This window comes from Hemitrygon akajei, chromosome 8, assembly GCF_048418815.1.
Source record: "Hemitrygon akajei chromosome 8, sHemAka1.3, whole genome shotgun sequence".
NCBI lineage: Eukaryota > Metazoa > Chordata > Chondrichthyes > Myliobatiformes > Dasyatidae > Hemitrygon > Hemitrygon akajei.
In genome coordinates this window covers 8,971,655-8,998,389 of record NC_133131.1, presented here as the reverse complement: position 1 = coordinate 8,998,389, position 26,735 = coordinate 8,971,655, and the positions used below count along the sequence as shown (strand labels likewise).

Genomic DNA, 26,735 nt, shown 5'->3' with positions numbered 1-26,735 from the left:
TCTCGAAGGCCAGCGAGCAGGAGGCATGGGGGTCTAGTCAGTCGGCGTGCCTGAAGTTCAAGCCCGGAGTTTGGGGTCCTGCCATCGGTTAGTCTGGGGGTTGATGCCCCCAGCACATCTATAGGTTGTGTTAATTGTTTGTTTTAATGTATGTGTGATAAATCGTAATCTGAATCTGTGTTTGAACATCGATCCAATGTTGTGCTTTAGTGACATGGATTGAGGAGATTGGATCACATTCACACTGTTTTCCCTCAGTTTCTGCCCCAAGAGGAGGCAGCAGATCAGAAAGGATAAGGGGAACCCACCAACAATGTCAGCACTCGTCAGGGGCAAACACAGCTGAGGGAAGTTGAAGGGAATTCCTCCCATATTCCATTACCGATGTCAGTGAAATGCCTCAGGATGGACTCGATGACTGGTTCATCTCTTCTCTGCTGGTATAGCTCTGTGAGGCCAGGACTTCAGTATCCCTACTCTCGGCTGTGACGTGCTGGATATCTCACTCATTACTGCACTGGGAGAGTCAGCCTGGTTCATAAGCTCCAATCTAAATTGTTGGCCTGACCCATCCTTCACCTGGACTAGCACAAAACAGTTGAAAGCCAAATAAATTGCTTGCTCCAATTTAGAGTGTCAGAAACTAGAAACAACTGGTCATTGGGTAAGAATGAGGGGAGAAAGTGGAATAGAAATAGAACAGTCTATATAAGAAAATAAATTCTTTAAGATAGAATTCTCTCATCTCTTAAGTCATGGTTGGAGATTCCAATTGTACCTTTGCAGTCTGATCTCAGCTCCCAGACAACTCGTGCCTGCAGCGCACAATTGCTATGAACAGATCAATTGGCTCTGAGACGTCGTACTTGGGAACTTATACATTACAGCTGAGAGTGGAAATGCTGAACTCCTGGCCTCCCTGAGCTAGGCCAGCAGCGAGGAGACAAACCGGTCATCGGCTCCATCCTGAGGCGGTAATGGAACTTCCCTCAGCTGTGTTTGCCTCTCATGAATGACGGCAGTGAGTTCCTGTTATTCTTTCTACTTTGCTGCCCATTCTTACGGCAGAAACTATGGGGGTATGGTGTGAATTTGATCCAGTCTGTGCCTCAGTGATGTGGGTTCCTGTTATACTTCCTGCTCTGCTGCCTACTCTCGGGGCAGAAACTGAGCAAAAACCCTATGAACTGTTCTTCCCCTCCACTATCAGATTTCTGAATGGACAGTAAAGCAACCATGAACACTACCTCACTATTTTTATTCAGTTTCTGCACTACTTATTTAATTTTATTGTGTATTTCATATTGCAATTTATAGGTTTTTTTATGTATTGTTCTGTACTGCTGCAGCAAAACAACACATTTCACAACATATGTCACTGATATCAAACCCGAATCTGATGCTGAATGTCTGAATATGATCCAGTCTGTGCTTCAGTGATGTGAATTAGAGAGGAATTTTGAGGCGGTCTCTCCCACAGTCTGTCAAAATAGCAAACTGGCATATCTTACGTTCATTCGAGAGCGCAGATGGAGCCTTCGTGCAAAATCCCATTTCAAAGAAGGTGTAGGAGTTGTTTCTGTACATGAGATTGAAAGGACCTTTTCATCCATCCAGTTAGACTCAACAGTTCTCAGCACTGTGGCTTGTCTCCCTTCCTGACTCCACTCCTTAATTAGAGCAGTCACTTCATAAATATTTCCAGGCTGACTGCTTCTGACAAAAAAAACTTACAGTCACCAACTCAATGGCCAGATTCGGATTCATATTTGTTTATTTATCACATCAGAATATATAGTGAAATGTCTTTTTGTGGTAACAGCCAACACAGCCTGAGGACGTGCTGGGGGCAGCCCACATGTGTGGACATAAAATGGCCCATGATGACATTTCAGAAAATCAGAGGAAGATCCTCAAAGTTCCTCATTCCCATCACCAAAGCACAAAATCAGACCATTGTTTCAGATTTGTTTATCATGCAGCACTGTGCAATGTTTTGAACAATTCTTTTGTATTTCTTTTTTTCCCGTAAATGTCTGCAACAAAATGAAGGTCAAGGCAGTATAAGATAACCGACAGAGTGGATATCAGAGATGTGTTTTACTCAGAGAGTAGTGGGTTCATGGGATGTCCTGCCGGGGGTGGGGGGGGGGTAGTGGAAGAGGAGCATGAATGACAGAAATGTGGAGGGCTTTATAGGAGGGAAGGGTTAAAATGTCGGCACAACATCCTGGGCTAAAGGGCCTGAAGTGTCCTGTAGTGGTCTCTGTCCCATGATCTATGTTAATAATAAAATTCCTTTGAACTTTGAATCTTATTAGCAGTGTTTACAAAGAAACATTAATGAAACATAAGTTATACACCTGTATAAGTTATTGGGCAGCCCTCATGAAGGATCACAACCCGACAAGTCAACTGTTTATACCCCTCCATAGATGCTGCCTGACCTGCTGTGTTCCTCCAGCATTTTGAGTGCGTTTCTATAAATCATACGCAATTTTTACGGGAAAAACATCCTAAAAGTCCGAAGTCCATATTAGTGCAGGGTGATCCAAGTGGTTGGTCATAGTGTCGCTAAACTGACGTGATTAGGATTGCATCAGTTGGTTCAAGAACCAAATGGCTGGAAGGAAGTAACTGTTCTTGAATCTGGTGATGTGGGTCTTCAGACTTGTGTACCTCCTGCCCAGTTGTAGCCGTGAGAAGATGGCATTGGCTGAACAATGGAGATCTTTGATGATGGATGTTGCCTTCTTGAAGCTCCTGGGTTGAAATGTACAATCAAAGATGCAATTTCCAACAGAGATGAGGAGGAACTTCTTTAGCCAGAGGGTGGTAAATTTGTGGAATTCATTGTCACAGATGGCTGGGAAGCCAAATCATTGGGTATATTTAAAGCAGAAGTTGATAGGTTCTTGATTAGTATGGGTGTCAAAGGTCATGGGGTGAAGGCAGGAGAATGGGGTTGAAAGAAATACTAAATCAGCCCTGCTGAAATGATGGAGCAGACTCAATGGACTGAATGGCCTCATTCTGCTCCTATGTCTTATGGTCTTAATGGTCTAAACCACAAGGCATTAAATCAGGGGTTCCAAACCTGGGATATCGGACACCTCAGTTAACGGTAGAGGTTCGTGGCATAAGAAAAGGTTGAGAACCCCTGTTGAAAAATCCCCAGTTACTGTAGGAGCAGGGCTGTGGTATAGCCATATTGATAAGCTTTTAAAGAAGTTAGTTTCTTTGAATAAAAACTTCCTTGCCTTCAGGAGATTGCTCATTGTCGGATACATTTTTGCTTTGCAAGTTGGCATCTCTGGGAATGCATTCGCTCCTCTGTGTTATTCTGGAGTAAAGGCTTTCAGTGTGGCCAATGTGGTGGTCAATTTATGCGCAATAAAGATCCACAACAAGAAGGGGATAATAGCGTGTTTTTAAAGTGGCTCAGACGGACAGCTGGTCCTGATGCTACTGCTGAGCCAGAACATCTCAGATGGATCTGCTCCTTGGCTTCAACTCTTAACAACCCGTCGACATTTAGCGATTTTGATCAACGCACCATAGAAAGCGTTCCGTCTGGAAGCATGATGGCTTGGTACTCCGACTGCTCTACACGTGAACGCGAGGAAGAGCAGGAAGTTGTTCAGCACATCGTGGTAATTTACAGACTCTGTACTTCTCAATGCCTCCGTAGGGCAGATAGCATAATCAAAAACACCTCTCAGCATGGACATACTCTCTTCTCCCCTCTCCCGTTGGACAGAAGATACGCAGGCCAGAAAGCGGTTAGCACAAGGCTTTAAGTGAAATGCACTGTTTGCATCAAATTAAATCAGTGAGGACGTGCTAGGGGCAGCCGCACAACGCCCCCAGCGCCAACATAGCATGCCCACAACTTACAAACCCTAATGTGGGAGGAAACCCAGGGAGTGGCCAGGAGAATGTAGAAACTCCTTACAGGCAGAGGCAGGAATCGAACCCTAATCTTAAAGCTGGTGTTGTAAAGTGTTGCACTATATGGTAGCATGGCGACACTTGCGAGCTGCCCCAGAACATTTCGAACTGCGGTGACGCAAACAATGCTTTTCACTGCATTTCATTGTAAACGTGACAAATAAAGTGAATCTTTAAAGTAAATTTTATCTTGCAAATTACGTATTCATTATCCTGACTTGAACACACATCGCTGACACCTCACCATCTCAGGGTCTGAATCCTTGAGCTCTCCATGGTGTGAATACCTTCACAGCTCAGACTACAACAGTTCAAAAAGACACCTCATTACCACCTTCTTCAGGTTATAGTCATAGAGTTATGGAAAAGTACAGCACAGAAACAGGCCCTTCAGCCCATCTAGTCCATGCCAAACCCTTAAACTGCCTACTCCCATCAACCTGCACCAGAACCACAGCCATCCATACCCCTACCATCCATGTACCTATCCAAATTTTTCTTAGGTGTTGAAATCGAGCCCGCATTCACCGCTTTTTATCTTCACTGCTTTCTCGAAGTCGTGTGAGAAGCTATGCAGATTGAGCAAAGTGGTTTAAATAATTGAATGCCTTCAAAATAGGAATAGCCATTCAGCGGAGAAGCAGCAGTTCACTAGCTCAGCAAAGATTATGACCCAAGTAAACTTTCACAAATTATCCCCAGCGTTCACATTGGCATCCAGACCCTCCTGTTTAATTTGATTCTTCACCAAGTCCAGTTCAATCTTACAGGGGTGTCATTTCTCTTGCTGAGAGCAGGGGCATAAACCAGCAACTCATAAACACAAAAAATTATCTGGTTGCTTGAAATCCAGAGCAACACACATACACAAAATGCTAGAGGAATGATTTATGGCTGTTCATCCTCCCACATAAGAATGCTGAGGACACAATATGAGATATCCCGGAGCCTAGCACCCGGGAGGCAACGTACCATTCGGGCATCTTGTACTCACCCACAGAAACTTCTGTCCATTCTCCTAAGTATTTGCATTCTTCTAGGGTCATCACAACCTGGTATGGAAGTTGTCCTGTCCAAGACCGGAAGAAGCTGCAGAAGATCGTGAACATAGCCCAGCACATCACACAAACCAATCTTCCATCCTTGGACTCACTTTACACCGCACGCTGTCGGAGCAGTGCTGCCAGGATAATCAAGGATAAGTCCCACCCAGCCAACACACTTTTTGTCCCTCTTCCCTCCAGGAGAAGGTTCAGGAGCATGAAGATTTGTACGGCCAGATTTGGGAACAGCTTCTTTCCAACTGTGATAAGATTGCTGAACAGATCCTGACCCGGATCTGGGCCGTACCTTCCAAATATCCGGACCGGACTTGCACTACCTTACTTTCCCCTTTCTATTTTCTAATTATGATTTATAATTTAATTTTTTATTATATTTACTTTGATTTGTACTTCAGGGAGTGTGAAGCGCAGAAACAAATATCACTGTGATGATTGTACGCTTTAGTATCAATTGTTTGGTGACAGTAAAGTAAGGTAATGAATCCCCTGTCACCACAGCTCGCCTCTTCTTCCCCTTCCCGTCTGGGTCACAGAGAAAAACTCAGTGTCATGTACATGTGACTGTTCCTTACAGATCGCTAGTGATCACTTTATTCAGCATCTCCTGTGGTCACTGAGTGTATGTTTGAGGTGTTCTGCTGCTGTAGCCCATCCACTTCAAGTTTCAATGAGTTGTGTATTCAGAGATGCTCTTCTGCACACCACTGTTGTAATGTGTGGTTATTTTAGCTACCCGTCAGCTTGAACCCGTCTGGCTATTCTCCTCTGACCTCTCTCATTAACGAGATACCTTCGCCCACAGATCTGCCGCTCACGAGTTTTCTTTGTTTTTCACCCCACTCTCCGTAAACTCTAGAGACTGTTGTGTGTGAAAATCCCTGGAGATCAGCGGTTTGTGAGACACTCAAACCACCATGTCTGGCACCAACAATCGGTTCCACGGAGAGAGTCACTTAGATCTCATTTCTTCCCCATTCTGACGTTTGATCTGAACCTCTTAACAATGTCTGCATGCTTTTATGCATTGAGTTACTGCCACGTGATTGGCTGATTAGATGTTTGCATTAATGAGTTGGTGTGCGGGTGTACCTAATAAAGTGGCCACTGAGTTTTTTTTTTGTCTATATTTAGGTTAACTGCTTCATCTTTTTCTTGCTTGTCCCCTTGCAAAGCTGTCCACTGTGCTTGAAAATGAAAAGTCATAAAACATTAATAAAAACTGTGCCTTATAAATAAGGTGCAGGCTGTGATTTTTATGGTCAAGTGCCCATATCTATGATTTTTTGATTCCTCCTGATGGGCATTAAAACTTGCATCAGGCCTGAGAGGCTGCATAGCTGAGTGAGGCTAACACACTGCACAGAGAGCTGAGTGAATGTGTAAAGGGAAGGACAGGGGTGATTACCTTCCAAGATTGCCCCAGAGATTCCAGGGAGCAGTTATTGATGTCCAGGATTTCTGCAGAAAAGACAATGGGCACATTTTGCCCATTGACAATGCCACCATTGAGCACATTTTCAAGAAGAGCTGCCACAAGAAGGCAGCACCCATCATCGAGGACCCACCACCATCCAGAGCATACTCTCTTCTCACTGCTGCCATTGGACAGGAGGTACAGGAGCCCTAGGTCCCACACTGCCAAGTTCAGGGGCGGTTGTAACCCTTCAACCATCAGGCTCCTGAGCCGGTGTGAATGACTCAGCTCACCTCAACATTGAACTCATTCCGCAACCTACAGATTCACTTTCAAAAACTTTTCACAATTCATGTTCTCGGTATTATTTATTCATCTTTTAAATTTTTGCAATTTGTCTTCTTTTCACCATCGGTTGTTAGTCAGTCTTTGTTTATATATAGTTTTTCATAAATTCTATTGGATTTCTTTGTTTGTAAATGAATTTTGGTGTAGTAGTGTACGGTGACAGACACGTACTGGGATGATAAATTTACTTTGACTTTGGCGTGGGCTGTACCGTTAAATACGTTGCTGTAACCAATCCCCAAGGGAAGAGTGAGAATCTTTACACAGGACCAACAAAAACCCCAAACCATCAGTCCTAAATGGCAGACGGGCGGGTTGGTGGGAAGAAACACTGAATCCAGAGAAGATCTTCAGCTGTTTGAGATTTATATTTTATTATTATTATTTAGTTTTAATTAGAGTATCAGTGTGGTAACAGGCCCTTCCAGCCCAATTACACCCATGTAAGCAATTAGCCTACTGACCCGTACGTCTTTGGGATGTGGGAGGAAACTGGAGCGCTTGGAGGATCAGAGAAAGTCCACACAGTCACGGGGAGAGCAAACAGACTCCCTACAGGCAGCAGTGGGAATTGAACCTGGGTCGTGGTGCTTTCATAGTGTAAAGTTCACTGCTACACTACCGTGCCGCCCTAAGGTTGTTCCATTTATTTAAATCAGAGCTGATATTTTAACTCTCGTTGTTTGCTTGGTTCTATTTCCAATCCTAAAAATATATTGAGGCCCAAAAGCTTGCTTCAAAATTTGAAAAAGATTTTATAAGAAATCAGATTCAGATTCAGTTTATTGTCATTTAGAAACCACAAATGCAACGCAGTTAAAAAATGAGACAACGTTCTCTGGAATTATATCACAAAAAAAGCACATGACAAAACAGATCACACAAGAAAAACCACATAACCTTTGGTAATCCCCAATCCAGAGTCAGGAGAGGCTGCTACGTATCAATATCGCGCTACCGTCTTAGCACGTTCCCCGGAAAGGAGCTCCAATGCCATCAGACAAAACAAGACTACCCAGACACACCAAGTCAAGAGACCAGCACTACCACCCAACAAACCAAAAACCTACACAAAACCACATAGTTATAGTTAACATTTAGTTGCAACAGTGCAGACAATACCATAATTGATAAAAGACTAACTGACAAAAATCACATAATTATAACATTTAGTTACAACAGTGCAGACAATAGCATAATTGATAAAAGACTAACTGACAAAAACCACATAATTTAACATATAGTTCTAACAGTGTAAAGCAGTACCGTAATCTGATAAAGAGCAGACCATGGCACGGTCTGTTAAAAAAAAAGTTATTTTGCCAGACACTGCCCAGAAGAAGGCAATGGCAATGAATATGAGAAAAATGAGAAAAGAAATGAGATATTTCCTGAGCATCTGTACCTGCCTGACATGTGTACACGTTTCCTGCCTGTACCTTCTGACTTGTGACTGTCGAACTTTCTATTGGGTTAGTAAGCTCACAGACAATATGACAATTGGTGGCGTTGTGGGTAAAGCAGAAGGTTGTCAAAGGATACAGCAGGATACAATTGGCTGCAGATCTGGGTGAAGAAATGGCAGATAAAATTTAGTTTGGGCAAATGTTACACTCTGGGAAATCAAATGTAAAAGATCCGAATCAGGTTTAATATCACTGACATATGGCATGACATTTGTTGTTATGCAGCAGCAGTACATTGTGATACATAATAATAAAAACTGTAAATTACAGTAAGAAAAAATACATATATTGAAAAAGGTTAAATTAAAAAAGTAGTTCAAAAAGAGGAGAAAAAAATATGAGGTGGTGTCCATGGGTTCAATGTCCATTCAGAAATCTGATGGCAGAGGGCTTCAGGCTCCTGTATGTCCTTCCTGGTGGTAGCAATGAGAAGAGGGCATGTCCTGGGTGATGGGGATCCTTAATGATGGATTCTGTCTTTTTGAGGCACCGTTCCTTGAGATGTCCTGGATAATGGGGAGGCTAGTGCCTGTGATGGAGCTAAATTCACAACTTTCTGCAGCTTATTTCAATCCTGTGCAGTGCCCACCACCCCCATACCAGACGGTGATGCAGCCAGTTAGAGTGTTCTCCATGGTACCTCTAACTTGTGAGTGTCTTTGGTGACATACTAAATCTTCTCCAACTCTTAATGAAATATAGCCACCGTTCAGCCTTCTCTGTAATGGCTTCGATATGTTGGGCCCAAGATTGATGTTGACACCCAGGAACTTGAAATTGCCCGCCCTTTCCACTTCTGATCCCTTGATGGGGCCTGGTGTGTGTTCCCTCGTCTTCCCCTTTATGAAGTCCACTATCAGTTCTTTGGTCTTTCTGATGCTGAGTGCAAAGTTGTTGCTGCGACACCAGAGACAGTACACTGTTATTGGTAAGACCCTTAGCAATGTTGATGAGCCAAGGAACCTTGGTGCCAACTCCAAAGTTCTCGGAAAGTGGCTACACAAGTTGATAGGATGGTGTATGGCATTGTTTGCCTTTATTAGATGGAGCACCGAGTTCCAGAGTCAAGATGTTATGTTGCAGTTTGATAAAACTCTAGTTAGTGGCAAGGTGGAGATACGTGTCTACCAAATGAGGTGTAAAGTGTTCCTACCCTCCACTAGCCTGCAGTTCAAGGTGTAGTGCATGTTTAGCACTCCTCCCCCACCTCCCGATCAGTGTCATGTGAAGCATGGCTGGTCGTATGAGCAGCCGGTGCAGATCACAAGTCCTGGTTATGCCACCACTGACGCCAGGCAGACAATCTCTGAAGAGTGTCGATAATGGCTGGGGTCACTTATCTTCACATATTGTAATGAAGATGGTGAGTTAGGCCATCTCTGGAGTATTGCATTGTACTCAGCGCTGGTCACCCCATTATAGGAAAATATGGAGGCTTTGGAGAGGGTGCAGAAGAGCTTTACCAGGGTGCTGCCCGGTGCAGAGGTCATATGCTATAGGGAGAGCTGGGCAAACTCGGTTTGTTTTTTCCACAGCAATGGAGGCTGAGGGGAGATCTGAAAGAAGTTTATAAGATTGTGAGAGGCACAGATAGACAGTCAGTTTCTTTTCCCCGGTGTCTAATACCAGAGAGTATACACCTCTGGTCAGAGGGGTAAATACAAAGGGGAAATGCGAGGTGACTATTTTACACAGAGTGGTGGGCGCCTGGCTCTGCCAAGGGAGGTGGTGGAGGCAAACACCACAGAGGCTTTTAAGCAGCTTAGATGGGCGTATGACTGTGCATAGAATGGAGGAATGCAGGCAGAAGACATTAGTTAGGTGTTTGGACAGAGTCTCCAAATTCAGAGGAATAGATTTAAGATGTAGGTGAAGAGAAAATGCTTTTCTCAGAAAGTAGTGATTCTGTGGAATTCTCTATTAATTAATAATGTTTTAATTAATTAATAACCTTCCGACTCCTGAGCCGAGAGTGAGCCGGTATCTTGCCAAGCCCCTCTTTGGTATCGTCCCTGCTGGAGAGTGCTCTGTCCTGGGCCAGTCTTTCAAGTTGTCCCAGGTGTAGCCCACCTTCGAAGATCCTTACTCTCTCAGGGATGAGATCTTCAGAGCTTCTGTTGGAGTTTAAGAGACTACTAGACAGGTATATGGAGGAATTTAAGGTGGGGGGGTTATATGGGAGGCAGGGTTTGAGGGTCGGCACAACATTGTGGGCCGAAGGGCCTGTAATGTGCTGTACTATTCTATGTCCTATGTTTCTGTAGCACTGGGTTTTTATGGGTATTAGCCCCATGTCCAGCCGGGTTTGGGACCATCCATGGTGAAGTATTTCCTCCTCTACATCCTCATTAAACAGGGCTAATAAAATGTGTGCCTGTGGCAAATGGCAGATCTGACGCCTCTGTTAGTCACGGTCGACCATGGATATTGCGTCCTAGCTGTCTAGACACACAAACCTGGGCAGTACGATATGGAGAGCAAGCTGTTGCCAAGTCACAAGCTCCCCCTCTCCACAGTCCTGATGAACCCAGAGGAACAGCAGAGGCCGATACAGTTTGGTACCAGCAGCGTCACAGGAGTTGAACTCAATGCCTTAGGGACTCCAGCTCCGGACTTCTCCCTCGAGGTTTACTCCTGAAGCCTTCCCCGTGAGTGGGTATAGTCGCAAGGCAGCAGAGGTTTGAGATCAGCGTTTTCCTTCACCTAGGTGAGCTGGCAACCACAGATGATGAGCCCCTTCTACCCAAAGCAACTAGTTTTAAGGTGCCTGTAACTCACCTTGGTCCCTTTGGACTTGGTTGTCAGAGGCTATTTGAGTCGGATGCCATTGGGAGCATTTAGTAGGTAGTGGGAGCTTGTCCCCACTACCTCCGCCAGCTCTAACAACCTTAAGGAACCTAGCTCCCCTTCGGGGAATTGAACCCCAGTCTCCCGTGTGACAGGCAGGGATAACATGGCAGATACAATTCTCCTAATTAGATGAATAGTAAAGATGAAAGGTGCTCAGATTGGACAGACTGTCAATAGAACAACAAAAAAAAGCGAAAGCTTATCCTTATATTGATCAATTCCTATTGATCACACAATGTCACTGGTGTATTTAGTAAATTGATCACTAGCAGCCAGAGGTGCACTTAATAAATATTATAATCACATACATCATTGTTACAAGTGAAGAGGTCCAGACCACCACATCATTAGCGTGCCAGCTGTTTATGTAGTTTGCCTGAGACTGGGTGATAACAAGCTGCCTGCTCGCAGACTGCATGGAACCTTCCTGTGTTGAGTGATAACTGGTGAGCAATGAGATCTAATCCAAACTGTAAGGACCAATCTATCCTCCCAGAGGGACCGCAGGCAATGTTTTTACTGGAACACAAGCATTCTGAAATGACAATCCTGCGGATTGAATTTCTCTTCTTGCTAGTTTTCTCCCCTCTGCCTCTGCCTGTGTTTCTTGCTGGGATACATACATGCGAGACATTAGGAGTGCCCCCCCCCTCCCCCCACAACTTCCCATTTTATTTATTGAGAGATTCAGCACGTTACTGGTCCGCCCGGCACAGGAGCTCGTGCCACCCGTTTAACGTACTAACCTGTACATCTTCGGAAAGCGGGAGGAAATTAGAGCATCTGGAGGAGACCCACGCAGTCACGGGGAGAACGTGCAAACTTCTTAAAGACAGTGGTGGAATTGAACTCAGGGCGCTGGTGCTCTAGTAGCGTTACGCTAATCGCTGTGCCACTGTGCCGCCAACAGTACCTCGGCAAGCTTTGAGAGGCCATTCTCCAAGGCTGTGCCTGAATGTTGAGCTGAATGAAGGGATAGAAGGAGGAGATATACCAGGGCAGTGAGCAGTTGCAGACCAGGTAACAAACCCAAAGATGAGTCATTCATCTGCCGGCATTTTAGTGTAGCGTAGCACTTTGCAGCGCCATTGACCCAGTTTTAATTCCCGCTGCTGTCTGGAAGGAGTTTGTACGCTCGCCCTGCGGCCATGTGGGTTTCCTCTGGTGATCCAGTATCCTCCCGCAGTCCAAAGAGATTAAAGATAATGATCAGCTTTACTCGTCGCAAGTGCATCGTAACATATCAAATCGAATCAGCAAGACCTGATCTAGGCAGCCCGTGGATGTTGCCAAGTTTTCCATGCTAACACAGCACGCCCACAACTCACTAACCCTAACCCGTACGTCTTTGGAATGTGTGAGGAAACCGGAGCTCCCAGAGGAAATGCACATGGTCTCAAGGAGCACGTACAAACTCTTCGCAGACAGCAGCTGGCACTATAATAGCGTTAAGCTGACCACCATGCTAGTGCTGTATGGGTTCGGGTCAGTGAGCTGTGGGCACACTACATTGACGCCAGAAACATGGCAGCTCTTGCAGGCTGCCCCCAGCACAATTGGCAGATTGTAGTAGTGTTTGTTAGAGTCATAGAACACTACAGCACAGAAACAGGCCCTTCAGCCCATTTGGTCTGTGCCGAACCATTTATCTGCCTAGTCCTATCAACCTGCACCCAGACAACAGCCCTCCCCACCCCTCCCATCCACGTACCTATCCAAATTTCTCTTAAATGTTGAAATTTAATCTGTACCTACCACTTGAGTTGGCAGCTCGTTCCACACTCTCACCACCTTCTGAGTGAAGAAGTTCCCTCTCATGTTCCTCATAAACATATCACCTTTCACCCTTAACCCATGACCCCTAGTCGTAGTTTCACCCAACCTTAGTGGAAAAAGGCTGCTTGCATTTACCCTATCCATACCCATCACAATTTTGTATATCTCTGTCAAATCTCCTCTCAATCTTCTACATTCTAGGGAATGAAGTCCTAACCTTTATAAAGGTTCAAGCTCTCTCTATAAGTCAAGTCCTCAAATCCTGGTAACCTCCTTGTAAATTTCCTCTGGACTCTTTCAATCTTACTTACATCTTTCTGTAGATAGTTGACCAAAACTGCACACAACGCTCTAAATTAGGCCTCACCAATATCATAAACAGTTTCAACATAACATCCCAGCTCCTGTACTCAGTACATTGATTTATGAAGGCCAACACACCAAATGCTTTCTTTACAACCGTATCTGCTTGTGACGCCTACTTCAAGTCTGGAGCTTCAATCCAGCATGTTCGGCACTTAGCGACTCTACCATATCCAATACTCTCAGTGTTGTTTTACACAGGCTGGTGGGTGTCTGGTGCCTGGGTGCTGGGATAGTGATGGAAGCAGGTATGATAGTGGCATTGCAGATATGCAGGCAATCGAGAGATGGGTCATGTGCAAGTAGAAGTATTAGTTTAATTTGGCATCATGCTTGACACAGGCGTTGCAGCCCAAAGGGCCTATTGTTCTGCTGCACTATTCTATGTTCCAGAGTCAAGACTTTTTTTGTGATCCTGCAGAAAGTCCAAACAGGCCGAAGAAATGGGAATAAGAAGAGGAAATTCTATAAATGATAAGGTTGAGGCAGCGTTGACAGGGAAAGGAACAGTTTTACAAACGTGAGAAAATCGGCAGATACTGGAAATCCAAAGCAACACACACAAAATGCTGCAGGAACTTAGTAGGCCAGGCAGCATCAATGGAAAAGAGTAAATAGTTGACGTTTCAGGCCGAGACCCTTCATCAAGGGCCACAACTTGAAGGGAAGGTTTAAACTTCCTCAGGGTAGGCATCCCTCGAAGAGACTTGGCAGCAGTAGTAGTATGACAAACACGAGAAAATATGCAGATGCTGGAACAGTTTTAGGTTGATGACTTTCCACCAGAACCTGTCAGGGCCTTTGTTCTGAAACGTAAATGGCTGCTCTCCCTGCTTGCCGATGTGATTACCATTACCGAGTTCTGTAATGGCACAAGGCGGGCGGGGATCCCTGTAATGAGCTCTGTAGTGATAAAGCCAGAGGGTTCAAGACAAGGAACTGTGTAATAAGCCCATGAACTGCACCAGGGAAGTTGGTAACGATGCAAGACAAGGGAGTCATGGGGCAAAGCTCGGAGCTGCTCCGCGATTCCTTTACGTTGAAGAGCCGCCAGCCTCCGGGAATATAGCACAGAGTTGTTCAGAATGAATGGTGGACCGTACTGAAGGCTGTCAAATAGTGGCCACTTTGGACCTGACTAGTGAACATTTGCTAACAATGTGGCATTATATTGGCCTGATGCCAAACAGAGCCCCTGTCCAACACACCAAATTCTATCCGGCATCATTTTACTTCAAGGAAACTTTAACCATTCTCTTGTCAGAACCCAGCAAGGAATTCAGGAAAATTCAATTCTTCACCGTGAAGGTGTCACATGGAATCTCTAATAGTACAGTAAAATGAGACTGTTGAGTTCTGTAGAATTACTTGTGTATCACACAGTGCAGAGCCTTATAAGCGGCTCAAAGAAAATGTAATAGTGTGGATCAGATTATGTCAATGATACACCGTCTGCAAGGGAAATGAATTGTGAGTGCTTCTCTGTTCCTCACTCCATCCACTCCCCAAGTCCAGGTCTCCACCCCCGTTCCCCCCAGTTGTCCATTCACCCTTAACTTATGACTCCTAGTTCTAATCTCAGACAACCTCAGTGTAAAATGCCTGTTTGCATTTACCCTATCGATACCCCTCATAATTCTGTATTCCTCTATCATATCTCCACTCGTCCTCCCGAGAATAAAATCCTAACCTGTTCAACTTTTCCCTATAACTCGAGTGAGTTCCGGCAACATCATTGTAAATTTTCTCTAGCTGGAGATTAAGCTAATGTCCTCCTTGTTCCTTGAGGATGAACAGCTCATTGTTCCACTGAGATGAGGGTTGCTGCTGATTTATCGCCCATTTTAAATACTGAGGAAGAGACAAACCAAGACAGGGAACATTATTTTATCTGTACCAGTGTGATGCTTCCACCACTGCCCCCTGCTGGCCTCACAGTGACGCCTCTGCTCGGTGCCTGTGGGGCTGTTTGTGAGGCTGACCTGGTTTTCTCGACATACTTACCATGCAGTAGCACAGTGATTAATGCGAATGTCTGTGCGGCTGATCAGAGGCACACTTCAGTACTAATCCAGCATGTGCCTTGTCTTCTTCCTGCAGTTACCTAGGCGACGGGCGCTTTCACCTGGAATCCATCATGATAGCGAACCCTGGCACCCCGGCCTACAGGTGAGTGAGTGAAAACACACCTGAGTCAAACACTTTACAGGTGGGAGGGGAGAACTGGAAGGAGGAGGAGACAAAGTATTTTGTTTTCAAAAACACATTAATTCAGCTCAGGATTTCAATTAACCCTTCATAGGAGAATCTGGGTGCACTGTGTTGGAATTCATGGTCCGACTTGAAACTTTTCCCTTCTTCCTGGAGATTCCCTAGATGTTCTAGTTGTGTTGGGTCCAATGTAGTGTTCAGATCTGCACTCCTTTGGATCTAAAGTAAGGAAAGGTCAGTCTTTCGATGTTGATCCATGAAAATGTTCAAAGTGGAGGTTGACAGTTTCCTGATTGGTCAGGGTGTGGGAGGTTATGGGGAGAAGGCAGGAGAATGGGATTGAGAGGGAGAATAAATCAGCCATGATCGAATAGTGGAGCGGACTCAATGGACTGCTCCTGTCTCTTATGATCTTTACCAAACATTTCATACCTCAACAAAAATGTCCCCAAGACTTGATAGACAGTGAATTAGTTTGTTTTTGTTTCGTCGGGATGTGGGCCAGTATTTATTGTCCATCCTTAAATATCCTTGAGGGGATAGAAGGGGACAGCTGCCTCACTGAACCACTGCAGTTATGTCACAAATTATAGGCCACTTTTGGTCAGGAATCACACACAGGCCTGGTAAGGGCCAAAGTCAAAGCAAATTAATATCGGAGTACATATATGTCTCCATATATTACCTTGAGATTCATTTTATTGTGGGCATACACAGTAAATCCTAGAAAGATTACAGAATCAATGGAAGACCGCAGCCAACAGGACGGACTAAAGTAGTTTGTGAACTGGTTGGGATGAACAACCTTCACGTTCTCTACATTTTGGGGTACAAACAGACACCCTTTTATTTGTCTCTATATAGGAAAGAAGACTAGTAGGTTTCCAGAAATCCCAAAGCCTGATAGTGTGCGCCAAAGCAGAATGGCGATCTCCATAAGACGTAGCCCATATGACTTAGGAGCAGAATTAGGCCATTCAGCCCATCAAGTCTGCCCCGAAACCCCAAGGTCCTATTTCTAGCCATCATTGCAGTTGTTGGCTTGACAGAGCAGCTTGACAAATCAAGCACTGTGCACACGTAGGACCATTAGACAAAGGAGCAGAATTGGATCGTTCAGCCCATTGAGTCTGTACCTCCATTCCTCCACACTAACACTGAAACCACCGATATAGCAGAGTTGCTTCCCCTTTTGCCAGGTTAATGAAGCTTTTGTAAGTTATTAACCCCCCGTTAAATGAACAAAGCCAACAAGAGTTTGGATAAACTTGGGTTGTTTTCTCTGAGAGGAAATCTGATAGAGATTTATAAGATTATGAGAGCATCCTGACAAGTTGCATGTCCATATGGTATGAGAGCAGCCAAGCATCGGACCAGAAGTCCCTACAAAGGACTGAGAGAACCATAGAGGTCACACTACCATCCATTGGGGATATTTATCAGGAGCGCTGCATACACAGGGGCCTTAGTATTATTAAGGATCCCTCCCATCCATCCAGCATCCTCTTTGACTTTCTACCATCAGACAGGAGACTCCAATGCATAAAAATAAGAACGGCCGGGATGAGAAACAGTTTCTTCCCTCAGGCCATTAGGCTTCTGAACTCCCTGCCACATTGCATTTGAAGTGTCACTGGTTCATCTGTTCCAAACCTTACAATATTTAATTTATGCACTTTTGTTTGTTATTTATGCGTGATTTCTCTGTAGATTTCATTCTTACTTTCACAAGTTACCGTGTGATATGCGTACTATTGTGCTTTACACCCTGGTCTGGAGAAACGTCTCATTTGATGGTATACTTCTTTTAGTTAAATAACAATAAATGGGACTTGAGATAGAAATAGAGACAATATCTTTTTCCCAGGGTTGAAGTGTCAAATACCAGAGGGCATGGATTTAAGATGAGAGAGTTTAACTTCAAAGGAGATGTGAAGGGCAAATTTTTTACACAGAGAGTGGTGGGTGTCTAGAATGCGCTGCTTGAGGTGGTGGTGGAGGCAGATACATTAGGGAGTTCTAAGAGGCGTTTACATAGGCAGATGAATGTGAGGAAGGCGGAAGGATATGGACATTGTGTAGACAGAAGGGATTAGTTTAGTTGGCCAATTGATTATTAATTTAATTGGTTTGGCACAACATTGTGGGCCGAAGGGCCTGTACTGTTCCGTGTTCTATGTAATTCCATCCGGGCTCGTGTACTATACGAAGGCACTGGTGATGTCGACAGTGAAGTGGTACTGTACCTTTTCAATGGAAGTGAATGGCATTTCCAGTTTTAGTCCTACCGTTCACACAGTTAGGGATCAGTGTTTCAGTATCTGTCAAAGAACGTCACTCAGGAGAACGCTGCACTGTGACATTGAGTTCCATTCACTTCTGGGCTGTTTAAGGAAGATGCACTTTTTATAATTTAATTTTTTACTTTATCCACCTTTGTCCCTGTTTTACTCCTAAAGCACAGAAAACTCAGCAGCATCTCCACTTGCTGAGGAGAGTGAGGTGAGTGAAGTTCTTCCCCCCCGCTCCCCCGACACAACCAATTCTTACAGGAGCTCATTGCGAGGGTTCCCAGCCTGGGGTCTACGGTTAATGCTCAGGGCATAGAAATGGTTGGGAGCCCCTGATCAAGAACATCATCGCCATCTGGTACGTGAATTACAAAGGATCTGACTGCAAGTCCCTCCAAAGGATTGTGAGGACTGCGAGGGGGATCACCAGGATCTCTCTCCCATCCATCGGAGATACTTACCAGGAGCGCTGCCTATGCGTGGCCCTTAGCATCATTAGTGATCCTTACCACCTCTCCAACAATCTTTTTGACCCCCTACAGTCAAGCAGAAAGTACCACAGCATTAGGACAAGAATCGTTAGGATGGAAAATATCCTCTTCCCACAGGCTGTGAGACTACTGAACTCCTTGCTCTCATCACATATGAAGCACCAGTAGAGTTATACTGTTTACTTTTTAACTTGTGTCATATATGCACCTTATTATTTGTGGCAGTCTTAATCTGTATGTTATGAGTGTGAGTTATGCAGCTGTGTCAGGTGGAGATTTGTTTCATTTGGCCGTATACATTTGTACGGTTGAATGACAATGAACTGAACTTGAAGAGAGCAATTGACCTTGACGTGCTGCTTTACAGGAACTGGAAGCGGTTTATAATGAATGAGCTTCTTTGAAATGAAGGCAGGAAATACTGGGAACACTCAACAGGCCAGACCTAGGGAGGGAAAACAGGATTTAACATTTGATGAAACAGAAGGTTGAACCATTAACTCTGGGTTTTAGCTTTGTGATTTTTATAAATGACTTCGATAGGGAAGTGGAAGGGTGGATTAGTAAGTTTGCGGATGACACGGGGGTTGGTGGAGCTCTGGATAGTGTGGAAGGTTGTCATAGGTTATAACAGGACACTGGTAGGATGCAGAGCTGGGCTGAGAAGTGGCAGATGGAGTTCAGTACAGATATGAGTGAGGGGATTCACTTTGGAAGGTTGAATTTGAAGGCAGAAGACAGGGTTAATGGCAGGATTCTTAGTAGTGTGCAGCAACAGAGAAATCTAGGGGTCCACATCCATAGATCCTTCAGAGTTGCCACAAAAGTTGATAGGGTGGTTAAGAAGGATTTAATTAGTTGGGTGAATTGAGCTCAAGAGCGACAAGGTTTGGTTGCTGCTCTATAAAACCCTGGTTAGACCACACTTGTAATATTATGTTTAGTCAGGTCACTTCATTATAGGAAGGATGTGGAAGCTTTAGAGAAGGTTCAGAGGAGATTTACCAGGATGCTGCCTGGATTAAGGAACATGCCATATGAAGATAGGTTGAGTGAGCTAAGGCTTTTTTCTCTGGAGCAAAGGAGGATGAGAGGCAGCTTGATAGAGGTGTACAAGATGATAGGCATAGATCAAGTGGACAGCCAGGGACATCTTCCCAGTGCGGAATTGGCTGATACCAGGGGTATAGTTTTCAGGTGATTGGAGGAAAATACAGGGGGGATGTCAGAGGCAGCTTTTTCACCCAGAGCAGCAGGTGAGGCAGGCACATTAGAAATATTTAAGAAACTCTTAGGGGGAACGTGGGTGACAGAAGAACAGAGGGCTATGTCAAAGGGAAGGGTTAGATAGATCATAGAGTAGGTTAAAAGGTCAGCGCATCGAAACATACGGTGAAATGTGTCCTTTCTGTCAGTGACCAACACAGTCCAAGGATGTGCTGGGAGCAGCCTGCAAGTGTTGGCATGACTCCCAAATCACTCGCCATCCAAACCAACACCCCCCAAATGTGTTGTATTTTTATTCTGTTTAGAGTTACAGCACGATAACAAGCCCTCCCGACCCAATGAATCCGCACCACCCAATTACACCCTTGTGACCAATTAACCCTTTGGACTGGAGCACCCAGACAAAACATACATGGTCACAGGGAGAATGTATAAACTCCTTACAGACAATGGCAGGAATTGAACCTGGCCGCCTGGTACTGCAATAGCGTTATGCTAACTTCTGTGCTGTCCAAATATTGAGTGATTTCCGAAGACTCCCAAACATGTTGCATTTAAGAGACTTTAATTTTATTTGTCGTTTGACTGTACATATATACAAACAATGTTCCTCCGGACCATGGTGCACTAGGGACAATAGGTCATTTAAGAGAATCTTAGCTAGGAGATGGATGAAAGAAAAATGGAGGGCTCTGTGGGTGGGAAGGGTTAGACTGATCTTAGAGTAGGTTAGAAGTTTAGCATGACATCTTGGGATGATGGGCCTGTACTGTGCTGTAATGTTCTATGCTCTGTGATGTAGGTGATGCGAGACTCAGCAATTGTGATGTCATTAATTGTCAAAACAAAAATGATATTATATGGGTTGAAGCAAGAGGCAGATGACTGGAGGATTGTGAGATGGAAAATTAGTGTGTGGTATAAAATTCAGAGGTATAAAATACAAAATCATTGTTCCAGCCATCACATCGAAAGAGAAAATTTACAGTTCTGTGCACATGTCTTAAACACATATATGTAGCTAGGGCAGCAAGGCCTTTGCACAGTACTGTATTGTCAGTGTGAAGTGGAGAGCCAGTTTGTAAATCCGGCAGGAGCAAAGGATGTTGTGAATGGTGAGGGTGGAGCGCCATGGGAGGGGTGTGGGACAGGTGGCAGAGACGGAGTGCCAGGAATTGGGAGAATGGCACTGTTGTAGACTCACCCAGACAACTGGTTTACTACTCTTTTGAGGTCAATCCGCAGATTCTCAATGATGTTTAGGTCAGAGGACTGTGAGGACCATGGCAAAATCTTCAGCTAGCGCCTCTTGAAGTAGTTCATTGTGGATTTTGAGGTGTGTTTAGGATCGTTATCCTGTTGAAGAAGCCATCCTCTTTTCATCTTCAGCTTTTTTACAGACGGTGTGATATTTGCTTCCAGAATTTGCTGGTATTGAATTGAATTCATTCTTCCCTCTACCAGTGAAATGTTCCCCGTGCCACTGGCTGCAACACAAGCCCAAAGCATGATCTATCCACCCCTGTGCTTAACCGTTGGAGAGGGGTTCTTTTCATGAAATTCTGCACCCTTTTTTCTCCAAACATACCTTTGCTCATTGCGGCCAAAAAGTTCTATTTTAACTTATCAGTCCACAGGACCTGTTTCTAAAATGCATCATTGTTTAGATGCTCCTTTGAACCTTCTGAATAGAACATTTTGGATAGACCTCAAAAGAGCAGTGCATGCAAGATGGCCCAAGAATCTCACAGAACTAGAAGCCTTTTGCAAGGAAGGATGGGTGAAAATCCCCCAAACGGGAATTGAAAGACTCTTAGCTGGCTACAGAAAGCATTTACAAGCTGTGATATCTCTCCACATCCTCTGCACAGTTTGCTTTTCCTTTGAATTTAGTGTTACCAGCAAATTTAAATACACTACACTTGGTTTCCTCTTCTATATCATTAAAGTATATCATGAACAGGTGTGGACCCAGCACTGACCCCTGTGGCATTCTGCACACCACTGACTGCCAACCAGAGAAACATCCATTTATTCCAACTCAGTGCCTTAACCAATCCTCTATCCATACTAATACATTAACTCAATGGAGAAGTCTTGCCTACGGAACCATTGAAAGCCTTCTGAAAATCCAAGTATACAACATCCACTATCCAATGCGCTCATTATATCCTCAAAGAACGGCAGAAAGATGTTGTTCATCTCATTGAGTTCCTCTTCCATGTTGTTGCTCCAAATCCCAGCATGAGTTTTCCAACAATATTCTTCTTCTTTAACCAGAGGGTGGTGCATTTGGGGGGTTCATTTCCACAGTCGGCCATGGAGGCGAAGTCATTGGGTATCATTAAGGCAGAGTTTGATCGGTTCTTGATTAGTAAGGGTGTCAAAGGTTATGGGTAGAAAACAGGAGAATGGAATTGAGAGGGAAAATAAATCAGCCATGATTGAATGGCGAGCGGACTTGATGGGTCAAATGGACTAATTATGCTTCTCTCACCACTCACCGTAACACTGAGCCGATCACTAAACTATGGACTCACTTTCAACGACTCTATAACACGTGTTCTCAGTGTTATTTATTTACTTACTTATTATTTTTTTTATTTGCACATTTTGTCTTCTTTCACATATTGGTTGCTTGCCAGGTGTAGCTTTTCATTGATTCTATTGTATTTCTTTGTTCTACTGTGAATGCCTGCAAGAAAACAAATCTCTGGGTGGTTTTTGGTGCTTTGATAATAAATTGACTTTGATCTTTGAGTCCTGATGAAGAGTCTCGGCCTGAAACATTGACTGTTTACTCTTTTCCATAGATACTGTTGGGCTTGCTGAGTTCCTCCAGCAGTTTGTGTCTGTTGCTTTGATCTTTGAACTTGTGTTTCATGGTCTTAAGGTTCCAAGTCACTCTCCTGGGCCCCTGTATTGATTGAGTGATTTTGCGATGATTATATTAACTTTGTGATGAGCTCATGGGCGCTGAACATATAAATAGCCTGTGAACAGGTTCTAGCTGTTTGCGAAAATATGCCATTGGCAAGATATTGATTGTCATGATTGTCACTGAGTACGCGCTATTCATTAACCGGTACTTAGTTCATCCTATTAACCTGGTAATGTGAATTCTAAAGCAGAAGTGCGACCTGTTAATGGGCTGTTCAAACGCAGACCTATAAGTTGCGAATAGATTATTTAGCTCTGACCTATGAGCCTTTAATGGGTGATTTAATTTAAAACTATAACCTGATAGAATGCAATGTAAGTATGAATCTGATGTTATAGAGCACTGCAGCGCAGAAACAGGCCCTTTGGCCCATTCTGCCAAACCGTTATTCTGCTTAATCCCGTCAATCAGCTTCAGGAAAATAGCCCTCCATAACCCTCCCAATCCAAACTTCTCTTTAATATTGCAACTGAACTCACATCCACCACTTCCGCTGGTAGCTCGTTCCACTGTCTGAGTGAAGAATGTCCTCCCTCAGGTTCTCCTTAAATATTTCACCTTTCACCCTTAACTATGACCTCTAGTTCTAGTTTCACCCAACCTCAGTGGAAAAACCCTGTTTATATTTACCCTGTTATATTTTGTATACCTCAGTCAAATCTCCCCTCATTCTCCTATGCTCCAGGAATGAAATTCTAACCTATTCCTTTCCCTAGAACTCAGCCCCTCAAGTTCCGGCAACATCCTTGTAAATGTTCTCTGTACACTTCCAATCTTAAATATTCATATTTATGCTGTAGGGAGATGAATCTCAGGGCTATATATGGTGACATACATGTACTTTGGTGATAAAATTTACTTTGAATTTTGACCACAACTGCATACAATTCTATATAATACAATATTTATTACTACAACTGCATATAATACAATATTTGGTATGACTAGCACTGACCTTTCATTAATATCCTAGTCATGTAACCCTGTACATAACTACGATATTAATAAAAGGTCAGCTGCTCTATTCAGGTGGTTTATGATTTGCATGAGCCTCTTCCTTATCTCCACTCTATCAAGATAGTTAAGACACCATATGCTTTTAACAGATCCAGCTTTCTCTCATCAATCAGTGAATGATGATTTTCCCTTTGGTTATCATTTTTAACAACTCTCACAACACAAGATTTAACAATAACTACTGGGTTTATCCCTGTCTTAAACAAAGATGGAATATTTGTCATTTTCCCCGATCTCAGCCCTGAATCTTTAGATGTTTGAAAGATTATGATGAGGTTCTCCTTTACTTCATTAAAGGGTGATTCCGCAGATACTGGAAATCCAGAGTAATACGCAGAATGCTGGAGGAACTCACCAGTGGAGGCCAATAAACAGTTGACGGTTTGGGTCGAGACCCTTTATCATGAAGTGTCTTGGTCCAAAATGTCAACTGTTTATTCCCCTCCATTGATGTCACCTGATGAAGGGTCTCAGCCCAAAATGTCAACCGTTTCTTCCCCTCCGTAGATGCTGCCTGACTGACTGACGAGGTCTTCCAGCGTTTCGTGTGTTTCTCTTTCACTTCCCTCTGTGACCTAGGATGCACATCCCATCTGGACTGGATGACTTATTGAGTGCAGTTGGTGTTACCAATACCTTCTCCTTTTCAATTTCCAACTTCCAGTTGCACCTTAACTGGCTGAAACACCAGCAGTAACTTCTTCATATAGGATCATTATTTATCTATTGGCTCCCATTCTTTGGTCCCTCATGAATTTCCCTTGCTTCCCTTTAAATCCATCTGTTCCATTCACCTCCACTCTTCCATGTGATGGTTCACTTCGCATCATTCCAATGGTACCAGTCAAAAGGGTTGTGATGGATTCACCTTTGGGACAGGAATAATCATACTTAGCTTAAGAAGACAAATCACTTGAAAAATTTCAAACAGATTTATCTTGTCTGCTGTTTTTGGTGTCCCTTGCTGCATCATATCATCCTTGCCTTGGGATCTGCCATCCATCTTCTACAATACGTTGTGTTATGTTTCAGGCTTGGGAGCTGAGAGTCTAGAGTTAATATTGAACTCTTTGTGCTGGTGTTTACAGTGACATGCAGGCAGACTTGCTTTCCAAGTGAATTTTTTCCTTAACTGACGGCTCCTATTGGGACTTTGATTCTTTCTCTGGTGCTAATTGACCTCAAAACTGTTGGAGAGGCGGAAACTGCTGTTAAACCACTTCCTTTAAGTAACTCAGAAAAAAAAACCAGCACAGTCAATTTCTGAAAGCCCAAGGGGACATTGATTAGATTATTGACAGCTCATTTCAGCACCACAGTGCACAGAACAAGGAGTGCAAAACCACTGACGTCCACTCTTGCTTTCTCTTTTGCTTTGTTCTGGGGTGCAGATGCAGAAGAAAGACTCTGCTTAGTGCAGAAGGTTTGCCGACAATACGACCATCGTTGGCAGAATTTCAGATGGTGACAAGAGGGTGTACAGGGGTGAGATACATCAGCTAGTTGAGTGGTGTCGCAGCAAAAACATTGCACTCAAATGTCAGTAAGACTGAAGAAAAGATTGTGGACTTCAGAAAGGGTAAGGCAAGGGAACGCAAACCAGTCCTCATAGAGAGATCAGAAGTGGAAAGAGTGAGCAGTTTCAAGTTCCTGGGTGTCAGTATCTCTGGGGATCTAACCTAGACCCAACATATTGATGCAGCTACGAAGAAGGCACAACAGTGTCTATATTTCATTAGGCGTTTGAGAATTTACAAAAACATTTGAAAACTTCTACAGATGTGCCATGGAGAGCGTTCTAGCTGCCTGTATCACCGTCTTTATTTACTGTCATTCAGTTTTTTTCTCTATAGTTATGTATTGCTGCTGCAAAGTCAACAAATTTCACGACATATACTAGTGATATTAAACCTGATTCTGAAGCTTGTTGTAGGTTACAATGGGACTTTGATAAGATGTAGAGCTGGACCGGGAAGTGGCAGATGGAGTTCACTCTGGAGAAGTGTGAAGTGATACACTTTGGAAGGTCGGACTAAAAGGGAGAGTTAATGGCAGGATTCTTGGAAGTGTGGGGGAACAGAGGGATCGTGGGCTCCATGTCCATAGATCCCTCAAAGTTGCCACACAGATTGATAGGGTGGTTAAGAAGGTGTATGGTGTGTTGGCCCGCAGAGGAATGAGTTCAAGAGCCACAAAATAATGTTGCAGCTCTATAAAACTCTGGTTAGACCAGACTTGGAGAATTGTGCACATTTCTGGTCACCTCATTGTAGGAAGTATGAGGAAGCTTTATAGAGGGTGCAGAGGAGATTTGCCAGGATGCTGCCTGGATTAGAGAGGGTGCAGAGGAGATTGACCAGGATGCTGCCTGGATTAGAGAGGGTACAGAGGAGATTGACCAGGATGCTGCCTGGATTAGAGAGGGTGCAGAGGAGATCGACCAGGATGCTGCCTGGATTAGAGAGGGTGCAGAGGAGATTCACCAGGATGCTGCCTGGATTAGAGAGGGTGCAGAGGAGATTCACCAGGATGCTGCCTGGATTAGAGAGGGTGCAGAGGAGATCGACCAGGATGCTGCCTGGATTAGAGAGGGTGCAGAGGAGATTTACCAGGATGCTGCCTGGATTAGAGAGGGTGCAGAGGAGATTGACCAGGATGCTGCCTGGATTAGAGAGGGTGCAGAGGAGATTGACCAGGATGCTGCCTGGATTAGAGAGCGTGCAGAGGAGATTTGCCAGGATGCTGCCTGGATTAGAGAGGGTGCAGAGGAGATCGACCAGGATGCTGCCTGGATTAGAGAGGGTGCAGAGGAGATTTACCAGGATGCTGCCTGGATTAGAGAGGGTGCAGAGGAGATTTACCAGGATGCTGCCTGGATTAGAGAGGGTGCAGAGGAGATTGACAAGGATGCTGCCTGGATTAGAGAGGGTGCAGAGGAGATTGACCAGGATGCTGCCTGGATTAGAGAGGGTGCAGAGGAGATTGACAAGGATGCTGCCTGGATTAGAGAGCATGTCTTATGACGATAGGTTGAGCAGGCTAGAGCTTTTATCTATAAGGAGGATAAGAGATGATTGATGAAGGTGTACATGACGATAAGGGCATACATACAGTGGGCAGCTAGAGACTTTTTCTCAGGGTACAAATGGCTAGTACAGGGGGCATAATTTTCAAGATTCAAGATTGTTTAATGTCATTTCCTGTAGCCAAATGTAAAGGAGAGCAAAGTAATTGTTACTCCAGATCCAGTGCAGCACAAAAATCCCACAAAAGATAAAGAACACAATAATAATAATTTTAAAAACATAATAAACATAAATTCAGA

General features: G+C 44.1%; 1 protein-coding gene and 1 long non-coding RNA gene across 3 annotated transcripts in view; one reads left to right on the top strand and one right to left on the bottom strand.

Moving 5' to 3' along the window:
- The window catches only part of dph1 (diphthamide biosynthesis 1), an 804,031-nt gene that overhangs the window by 542,651 nt on the left and 234,645 nt on the right, over positions 1–26,735 (top strand). For both annotated transcript variants that reach the window (XM_073053176.1, XM_073053177.1), the window contains one exon: positions 15,333–15,401. In XM_073053176.1, coding sequence (XP_072909277.1) covers positions 15,333–15,401 — 69 coding nt within the window. The remainder of the gene's footprint in view (positions 1–15,332; positions 15,402–26,735) is intronic.
- Positions 4,953–15,406, bottom strand: LOC140731615 (uncharacterized). The gene is made up of 3 exons (XR_012099877.1): positions 15,237–15,406; positions 11,840–12,056; positions 4,953–5,040 (listed from the first exon to the last, which is right to left on the bottom strand). It is a non-coding gene; the product is annotated as an uncharacterized lncRNA (long non-coding RNA).